This window comes from Halyomorpha halys, unplaced genomic scaffold (assembly GCF_000696795.3).
Source record: "Halyomorpha halys isolate HHAL.00 unplaced genomic scaffold, Hhal_1.1 Scaffold91.1, whole genome shotgun sequence".
NCBI lineage: Eukaryota > Metazoa > Arthropoda > Insecta > Hemiptera > Pentatomidae > Halyomorpha > Halyomorpha halys.
The window spans coordinates 910,467-921,608 of NW_027110755.1; the positions used below are offsets into that span (position 1 = coordinate 910,467).

Genomic DNA, 11,142 nt, shown 5'->3' on the forward strand with positions numbered 1-11,142 from the left:
AGTTTGTGTTAATAATAAAATAAAACATTTGAAATATTTTTTTAAATTCTGAGTTAAACATTTGCACTAACACCGTTTGCAGGTATATAAAAGAAGTTTGTAAAAATCCATTTTGTATAACTACAATATAGTTGGCTATTCATATAATTCTGTATAGGTATGTGAGATTGCGGTAGAGTATAATAGATTTGGATTCAGTTATTTGCACAGCCTTCGAAATATAGCCGACCTAATGTGACGATCCCGTCCTAATTTAGTGAGCATGTGCTGCAGTTTGAACTTGGAAGTGGTTCAGAAAGGCCAAGGCCTATTTATCAACTTTTAACTGTTTATAAACTTAAATGGATATTATTAGTTAATATATTCACCTTTCTGATAATTGTTAATATTCCCATCTAATTTTTTTTTTCAATTATGTCCTCTATTACGATTTTGTTTTGTTGTTCTTGTCGAACTACTCTTGTGACAAATTTCTTATCAAATCTATGTTAGGAGATTACTTCTAATACCGTTAATCAAACAGATTTTCAAGGATTGGGGGGATTGGTATATAGATGGTTCCCAAACAAGTAAATCAATTTCCATCCTCCACTTTCGCCTTTGTAATATTTTTTAATTTCAAACTCTATTTTCCCTTACCCACGTGCAAACGTTATTATCCTGATAAACCTTCATTTCATACCTCATATCTACCTACATATATACCTCATACCTGATCAACCTTATATTTCATGCTCCGTAGATTTTATTGTCAAACGATAAATAATTGATCTTGTAATATAAGTAATTGTTTACGTAATAGAAATGGTGAGGAAAATATACTAACCTGCTTGGCCGATATTTTTGGTTAGTAATAGTGATAATTACAGATGAGACTAACTTATATGATAATAGAATATTCCAGGAATTATGAAATTACTAGATAAGATTATGATAATAAATTATTCCTGGAATTATAAAATTATCAGATGAGATTAACTTATATGATAATTACCTGAACAGTGATTATGGGGATTCCTAACAAATACTTAATCTATCAAAACATAGCAGTAATTAATAAGTAGTTCTTTTGTTGGTTCTAATTTATAAAACATTATTTTAGTATATTAGTGAGAATTGTTGAATACGGATAAAACATAAACAGGACTATTCTATTGCGTTGAAATTTTTAATGAATGATAAATAAGAATTTTGGACTATCTAGTTCTGAATTTTAGAAATGTAAAATTAGAATTTTTATTATTTATCCAATATTTTTTTTTTTTTTTTAATTTTAAAAAACTACTAATTTATTTATAAAGTAAAGGGATATTAATAAAATTATTTCTAATATTAATAAAGTTATTTATTTACCAAAACGTCATTTTGAAAAAGGGCTACGGATATTGAAAATACCAGAAAAAAATACGCCACCAATATTTAACTACCTTTTGGGTAACGCTGTGAGAACAAGTGCCCATGTGCTCTAAGGCGTAGTTCCTACTACGTTCCATAACTAGATTCCCGTAAATTAAATGGAATTTTACAATTTTTTAATTTCTAACATAAAAATTTATAAAATACTCAAACAGGACACGATGTTATGACACAACATCCCGTTATTTATTTTCAATTTTCCTGCCTATAAATCCTTTCAGGATTTAAAAATAAATTATTATTTATTTGAAATAAATTTTCCATTTATGCCTAGAATTTATGAAATATTAAATCATTAGCAAACTTCTTTCTTGGTATCTCAAGAGGATGATACGATAATCTGATCGCAATGGGTATTTCCTAACCTATAATTAAAACCCCTTGCACTTGCCTCTCTCTACTTCTCTTGGTTCATAACAACAATTTTTTAATTGTATAATTATATAATTAACAAAAAAATAAAATAGTCATACAGGACTCGGTGTTATGACACCACATCCCATTATTCATTTTCAATTTTGTTATTTGTGCGAGTTCCTGCCTACAATCCTTTCTAAAGCCATTCAGCATCTCAAAATAAATTATTTTTAAGGCGATAGCTGTTTCAAATATTAAATTTATCCTCATTTTTATTTTCAGAGTATTTTCTATAGTAAAAATATGAATAATGGAATGATTTCCTGGGGTGAACTCGCAGGCTGTGAGCTAATTCTATATATTTTCTTCCTTAAATTTGGAAATAGTGTTAGTTTCCACCAACAATGGTGTCAGGTTCATCATTTCCTTGACGATATAACCTGATTTTTTTTTTTAATTAAATAAATAAAATACAAAAATAATCTATTTAGGATGAGTAGAAATTTGTGTTTTTTGTCCAGAAAATTCTTATTTTCAAATTATTTATAATTAGAGGCATGTAAGATTTTTGACATATGGGAAAAAGCATTAGTAGATGGTTTATATGCTTAGTGTTAACATGCCTTATTATTGGATATTTAATTAATATTAATATAGTTTATATTGTCCAAAATTTATAAAAAAAGGAAACATCTTAATAAAGTGCCTATAATATACAGAAATAATTATTATGAAGGTGACTGAATATAACAAATAATTATTATGGAGGGAGGAGGGGTTGGGTACCGTTGTAGCCGGCCTCAATTTGAGGAGCCCTTAGTTATAGCCCGTATAATGAAACGATTGGGCACTCTGCTGAATATCATACTAATGAACGGTATTGCTGAATTTATTTTGTTCAATATTCAATTATTTCTCGTTTGTGGAAATGCCTCATTAAAGGGTTTTTTAACGAGTGGAATGTTCTAAATATTTTAATCATATGTGGGAGGTAACTGTGCCACCAACCAAGGACCCGGATTCGAATACGGCTGTGGCAGATAGTTAAGTTTAAAATAATTAAATATTTTCTGTTATACTGTACTCGTGAGTCAGCCCTATCGGTTCGGAAGACCTCCGGGGTCCACCCAGCCTCTTAAATTGGGAACCCCTAATTGGGTAAAAATGTGGTGGTCGAGCGTGATACTGACCAAATCACCTTGCACAAACGTTGGTCTAGTTACAGTACTTCCTTACAAAGCACTGCACCCCGTACTCTTCATGGGTTATAGCAGAACAGATTTAATTTTTTTAAATTTTAACCACATCTTTAACTTTATTTTACTCTTGTAATTTAATAAATATACTATTCTATAATAGTATACCTTAGTGTAATCTTTTATTAAAATCTCAATGGAAGTAAAAAGTTACAGGGTAAAAACGAGGTAACCTATTTATTTATTTTTTTTTTTTTTTCATAAAAGAGAAACAGAGGTTTCTAATAGTTTCATGAATGCCATGGAAGATGTTGAAGTTAAAACCGAATAAAGAAATATTTCATCGGCTCAGAATTGTTGAATTATATAGATATACTTAAGGTGTAAAAAATAGGCGATTACAAAAGGACATTTTAGTACTTCTAAATATTTAAGAAAATTTCTTTTTTTAACTCGTTTTTCTCCTGTAATCTGAATTTCTATAGCTCCATATACTTTCCTATTATTCAATTATTTATTTATGATATAAATATATATACATCTAATCTAATATCAAGTTCAAATCCACTTCATAAATTTACTGTATAAATACTCGTATAATAAATAATTTGAAAACTTTGTAATAATAAGCAGTTAGCATCGTTCTTATACCTCGTAGTTTTGTTTAGATATTGTTATCAGCTAGTATCGATTTTTCAGTTATCAGTAACCTTATCTAATTCTAGGTACGTAAGCGATTTCCACGTTTGAATGTTTTGTTCACAACTATATAATATTGTAAAATTGTCGAGGGTATTATGGTATATTCTACAGTTCGAACCCTTTTAATTTATAAATAAATAATGTTCTTTATATTATTGTTATTTAAATGGTTAAGTTAGTCATCGGGATGTAAATGGCTGAAAAGTTGTGCAGATACTCAGATGATGTCAGCGATAAAGATATTTCATTTGCATATACCAATTGATCAGTTTGAAATAAGTGAGATTTGAACTCTACCTGTATCTGCTTACACACTTTTTTAACTGAAGTTATGTTTTCGTACTTGAATATTTTGTTCAGTTTAGTTTCAAAATGTAATATAAAGGCGTATTTTTTCTGCATTAATGATTGTTTAGAGAAAGAAAAGAAAATCATGAAAAAGAAGGAGAAAAGGAAAGAAAAAATCAAAGAGATGAAACAAAAAAAAGTCATGTTCTTATGTTATATATTACTAATGTTCATAATTATTATTGTATACCTGGCTAGCCTTACTTATCGTATTAAAAATATTGTCTGATTATACTAAAATAAGTATACTGTGTGACTAGCAGTCCAATGAAGTTGGGCTGCACAACTTTGTATTCTAATGAAGTTTTCCTCCTATTTAGATGAACTGTTAAAATCGATGTTTAATTTTGCTTCTGCTGTACAAATTCTCAGTTACTGTAAACCTTTAGACTAATTTTGATGCAGGTAAACAATAATAGGTTTTATAACATAAAACCTTTTTATTCCTCAAGTTACAGTAAAACGGAAATCTACACACATATACCTACTAAACCCATTTCGACATAGGTTTCACAATCTTACGGGACAGCCAAAAAAAAAAGTCACATAATCAAACTACAGACTTACAGACAACTATCTACTGTACAAGACTGCATCAAAACATCATACATGACAAACTCTACCACCACAGCAATAAGCTAGTACAACACATACCGAAGACAAAGAAAGGAGCTGGATGAGGGATCTCCTTAGCTAATTTATGAAATCAATTAAAATCAGATGGGTGTACCAATGGGTACTGGTCTCCATCATGCCATTGTTGTAATCTTGCAAGATATAACATTTGCTGGTTGTCTTCGATCTGAAGACAGGTGTGAATTAATTAATAAAGTCGATAAAAAGGTTTGAACTGTTACCACTGTACTCGATTGTTAGATCCCATGGATTCAACAATAAATTATTTACGTTTAAAATTTATTGTTTATTTTATAGTACACATGAAGTAGGATTTATAATTACAAATTTATCTGTACCAAATTGATATGTATCAATATATGAGGGAGCTAATGCCAGAGTGGTGTAAGTGACATTATAAACAATTTTGAGTTACGAAATATATTATATTTCAATAAGACCAGAAATACAATCAAGAAGGGCTTAGCTGTTGAGAGGAAGAGTGCACTAAGTCACAAACCCTAAGTCGCCATTTTATTTTTGTAATCAATCTCAAAAATTGTATTCATCGACTTGCTTAGTTATTAATTTTAAGACGTTTAAAGTAAAGCAAAATAAATAAATTAATACAAATTTAGATTAAGCTACCCTTCATTATACCTCATATCAGTATTCAATTAGTCCCTAACTGATTTTTGTTTTGTCTTTCCTGATTACTCACACAAAATTAAGGCTTGAGAATTTATAAGAATAATGCTGATAAAATCTCCATACTCAAAATGTAGGTTAATACACTATACCACTCCGAATTTAACTTTCTCATACGTTATAAAGTTGAATGATGGAAAAATATAGATAGAACTTGTAACTCTCAAAAGGCGCCTAGGGTATATCTAGGATTGCCGTGTCATTCTAGTCAAGGTTAGCAACTAAAATGGTATAACGGCTAAAAAATAACAGCGGGCCCATCTATAAGAGCTTCTCCTTCAGCTGTTACTTTCATTGCTTAATCACCTTCAGATATCTGTTCTTCCTGTTTCAACGGAATTAAAAAGAAGTTAAAAATGTTTTAAGGAAAATGGATTTGAGAAATTTTGATTTCTTAAAAAGTTACTTTGTGGATTTGGCTCCATTTGAACAATGGAAAAGAGTGGAGCACTACTTTTTTAATATATACCATTCTTCAACGTCAGTGGCAAATAACTTCTAATAAGATGCTACTAGCTCTTTGTTAGCTACCGTCGATTTGATCTTACGCTTTGAAGTCGATTCGGTTGCACAATGACGAGAAATAATTAAATAAAGATTGCATATACACGCAGGAAATCTGTGGGTAACCTGAACTGGCGACATGTCACTATCTCACAAGAGATCATAACACAAAAAATATTAGAAGGGAGTTCTACTCGGCCGACTCGCCCCACTAAGACCCCCAAGGTCCTATATCACTTTTGAAACATTTACTTACGATGGTAAGTGGTAAGACGTGGTTAAAATTGAAATAATGAAATAACGGCATGGTTAGGTACATCAGGGACTTTCATTAAAAATCAGTTTAAACTTTTTTTTGTTGTAATAAAGACTCTTAGTCTTTCTTTTTTTTTTTTTTTTTTTAGTTTATTCTCTGGTTTCTATTTAGTACCGATATTATGTGTTGTAAAAAAAAAAATTATTTAGTATGTTGTATTTTTTTTTTTTTTTTTATGTACATAAAATATCATTTTTACAATTTAAAAAAAACTCTGTATATGTGTTAACACGGTTATCTGACCGTAAAAATTTCTGACAGTAACTTGCTAAAAAAATATTTATTTGGCGAAAATTTTAACTTTCAGAAAAAAAAGTTTCGTATTTGTAGACTATGTTTTCATTACACAATGATGACTGGAATGTTATCTCAGATAACAATTTTACAATCTACTACATCCTGGCTATGTTCTAAATTTTTGACAAGAATATCCTGCACTCGAACTTTTTAAAAGAAAATGTTAGTACAGATGAACTTAAGTTATTTTACTTCCGCACTAGAAAAATAGGGAAGTAGAAATGAATAAGAATTTATGCAGGAATTAAAAAATAATAACACTAATGCCTTCAGAATAGACATTTTTCACTCTTTTTTTAGGTGTTATTGCCAAGTAGAGGGGGTAGGGTAGCAAATCTACCATATTTAATGTCGATTGTGCGTTAAATATTGTTTAAATGTCCAACCATTCTTGGATTATTCTTGAAAATACGGATCACTTGATTAGTAAAAAAATTAATTTTAGGTGGTCCGTCCTTTTGATAATGCTGCCAGAAGTATTCCACTTGAACAAATGGTTGAGAGCCATTGGCCTAGACTGAGGACATCTAATTGATTTACTGATGATAGACTGATTCAAGGAGAATGGCGAGCTACATCATCCCAAGAACGATTAGCATATTCTTAAATTCTCAATAAATCTTAAATGCAGTAAAAGTAATACTAAAAACTACTTCCTTATTCTTCTCCGTATATCAAACCCACATGTTGTTGGGCTTAGAAGAAAAAAAAAGTTACTACACTTTTGGAATGGGAAAAAATAAAAATACCCGCAGAGTTGAAATGGTGCATACTGACCTAACTTTTTTTTATACCGAAATACTAACATAAATTACTTATATTATGTACTATTCTAATCATAAAGTTCTACTTTCATTTCAAAGTAATACAAAAATATATACATATTTTCATATTTATTTTCATATTTATTTACCTTTTGTCTCGCCCTAATTTGACTCATCGCGTGTTTATATACCATTAATAAGCAATCTTATTTATTGTTTTTATATTTATTATTTTTTATCGAGTACGATAAAATAGCATTGTTATTTCATCATTTTGGTTGCGTTGACTTAGGTTGGCTCCTCCGGTGATATTATGACTCATGAAATTCGTAGTATGCTATTCGGATAGATATCTACTTGAGAAGCAGGAGATATATATGTGTATCGATATTATATATTACGTTATGTATCGAAAGAGATATATAGTATAAGATCCCATGTGCTTAGAGAAGCCTCACGTGCCTTTGATCGAGACGGTTTCTATAGCGACGGACTGACCTGCGCCTTCCATCCGACTTGCTCTCAGTTATCCGCTACCCTCTGCCACAACTATATCCTCAACTATCTCCTCTCTTATACTCCTCTCTGTAATAGAGTATATTATCATAATACCTCTCCGTACGGTGTATGTATGTGCTGTGTCTGTGCTACCAACTGTACCAACCTGGTATAGTATACATATTTATCCATTTACATTTTTTTTTCTACTTGTTTAAAATTTACTATGATAGTTTCACAAATTTATTTTATAAAATAATTTCCATATATATTTTACTACATTTATATTCGATTTTTGAAGGCATAATATCCAATCCTTAAAGACTCGTCTAAGGATTTATTTGAGAATACTTGAATAGTTTAAAAAAGAAACATCCAAAAGTGTGTATATGTTATATTTTCTCTACCTGACTTCCTAACCATGTCCTTTATCGAGAAGATATTCACGTGATAGAAAGATACCCGCCTACATGACACGATGGTAAACAGCTCATCTGTTCACTACAACTCCAGAGAAGACCTTAGGTCTTGCCGCCAACCCCTCCACCTCCTAGCATCGATTGCTTGAAGGTTTGGCTTGGTCAGGAGGGACAACAGGTAGCTACGATATCCAGGAGTACGGGGGGGCCACTGACCTGTTCAGCGGAGATCAGCACTAGTCGGTGATGCCAACTGATAAGGCCAGTTTTGTAATATGGGTCAACATATATATTTTTGTTTACAAACTATGTGTTTTTAATATGCCCAAAACAAAGGTCACCGACCTTTCGCTCCGGTGTCGTAGACCTTACTAGATAAACCTAGGGAGATAAAAAATTAGATACAACGAACCAGTTTCGTATCATTCACTGTACCCTCTGACTTTAAATGTGTATTTGAACCGGCGGTAATATTCTGTAGGATTATGGGAGACTTCGATTAATTTTTTTTGTTTTTTAATTGTTCCAATTAAGTTGTAAGTTCTTGGAACAATTTATACCATGTTTTTAGATTTGATACCTTAAATTTTACTTAATTACTCAATGCCTGAACGTTTGCGATCAGAATGATGACTGAATGTAATTATTTAAATATAATTAACTATCGTGACATGCTTGAGTTTTTAAATTTTAATTTTTTTTGTTTAAAAAGGTTAATCTGCTTTTAGCAACTGTAAAAATGATTCAATTACCAAGCCTTAAAACGCCAGTATTATTTTTCTACAAGAAATGCGTTATTTGTTCACAGTTTAATACAAAGACAAAAGACAAGAAATTTGAATTAAAAAAATTTTCAACCACGTATATCGTTCCAACCTCAAAATCTTATTTTAACCTTTTGAAATTTTTGCAATGAACTAGCTAGTATTGAATTTAATTTTTTTTTTTTTGTTTTACTTTATATTTACGACGATTTTAAAATTACATTAGGATTTCTGCTTAAATATCTGGGTTGACAAATATTACGTTTTCCTGATTAAAGTTGAGAGAAGATGAGAAAAAAAAGCTCATTTAAGGGATGATAAGGGAAAAAAGGTCATTTAAGGAATTCAGGAACCTTAAAGTGTAACGAAAAATCGGGTGCGGTGCGCACATCACGCACCTTTCACTGACCACCCTACTTAGGTAGATCTCCAAGTTTTGTATAGGCCAGTGAACGCTCAAGTTATCGCTATTTTCGAAAAAAAAAATCTTAAGGAAGGTGAAAATGTTGAACAAACCAATTTTATTTTTCTGTCGTTATAATTTTTTTTTATTTTACTGTGCTTGAGACGAGAATGACGAATATCAACTTTTTCCTGTCAATAACAGAACAGTTTAACAAAGGATAAGGAAGGAAGTCATATTACAATCGGTTAAAAGCGGGCGGTATCGGATTTTTCCGATTCAAACTACTGTGTCTATTATTCATCAAATCGTTAAGAGTTTGTATCTATTTTTTGATATTGCTAACGATTGAAATTGGTTAGTTCTTTCAAAAATAATATTAAAGGTATTTTAGTACATCCTTTTTAGGATTTTAGCCATTGGCGTTTACCCTCGAGGGATATTTGATACGCCTGTGTATTATATATCTAATTGTAAGTATATTAGATATCCGTATTTGTGAGTTTTTTTTTGTTTTGTTTTTTTTCTCCAATGCCGTATTTTGTTGACAGGTCCAGCTTTCTTCAGTTAATGAACCTAACTTATATATATTATTAAGTATGTATCAATACATACTCAAGTATATGCATGTATGAAATATATTTATGTTGTTTTAGCCTGTTCAACAAGTAAGGTTTCGTCGTAATGCACGTATTTAAATTTTTATTTTCAGTTCTGCAAATCTCTAATAAGAAAATATGACTCATATTTTAGATAGAGTTATACTGTATAATAAATAAATAAGCTAAAAATTGAAGGGTTGAAGATTTTCAACTCTTGCAATGAATGTAGTGGGGGAAAGAATATCCTTATCAGTACTGAGTAATGCTTCCCATTTCCTCTCAACAATTAGATGAAGTTAATTAGAGGATGTGTATTTTTTTTTTTTTAATACTTGCTTTGTTTCCTCCTAATAAAAATGGGCAAGTTTTCCTTAAGTTTTTTTTTTTTAAACTTCATCCTTCTTATATTTTTACACATATCATTATGTTTCACTCATTACGTGTTGCTATTCATATTTTTACTATGCATATTTTTCGATAATGTGTATTATTGGCATTGTGCCATCAACTTGTTATAGCACTGTTGTATGCTCCTTATATTTAGCTGTTCGTAAGGTTTAAAATAATTTAAAAATTACGACGTGGCATCAACTCAAAAAATAGCAAAATGAAATTTTAAAAAACAGTATTTTAATTAAAATATCTCGATAATCATTATACTACTATCTAATGCCCTGAGAAAATTAATTTGTAAATTAGAGACTGATGTCTAATTAAGAAGAACTCAAAATGAGTTTTCATGAGAAAGTGCATAAGGTGAGCTTTTCTAATTATTTAGAACGGTTATTAAATCCGTAGTAGCTATTCTAATATTGGATAATGTGTTAAAAACTCCAACAGCCGACTAAATGAGGTGAGAATGTGCCAGATGGGGTACGAATAGCCCACAGAATCCAGCAAATCAATGCTCCTAAACGGCTTGTCATTAAAGCTTCTAGCATTAGAGCCGAATTAAAATAGCGTGGGGAAGGAGGAGGTTGAGAAATAATAAAATAATTTTTTTCTTGATTTAAAGATGATTCTTGATGGTTGCACAGTGAGTCGGATTTCCAAAGGTACATAATTGACAGTTTCTGCTTGATTTAGGTTATGGTATAATTGAAAGATTGAAATTGCACTTATAGTTAAGTAAATATATATTGAACAATATAGATATTTTTGGTTGTCTCTACAGACCTTGTAGATCTCGAAGCCGTGTATGAAAACTGGCTTTATCATGGCATTTTACACCTA

The 11,142-nt window shown here is 30.6% G+C and overlaps 1 protein-coding gene across 4 annotated transcripts in view; it reads left to right on the forward strand.

The window, feature by feature from the left end:
• LOC106677243 (rho guanine nucleotide exchange factor 17) overlaps window positions 1-11,142 on the forward strand; it is a 70,184-nt gene that overhangs the window by 27,208 nt on the left and 31,834 nt on the right. The window contains exon 1 of one of the 4 annotated variants that reach the window (XM_014415044.3): window positions 7,778-7,890. The exons of the other annotated variants lie outside the window; for them this stretch is intronic. Within the exon in view, the coding sequence (XP_014270530.1) occupies window positions 7,855-7,890 (36 nt within the window). The 5' untranslated portion in view covers window positions 7,778-7,854. Of the gene's footprint in view, window positions 1-7,777; window positions 7,891-11,142 lie in introns of those variants that run through there. 4 annotated transcript variants of the gene reach the window in all.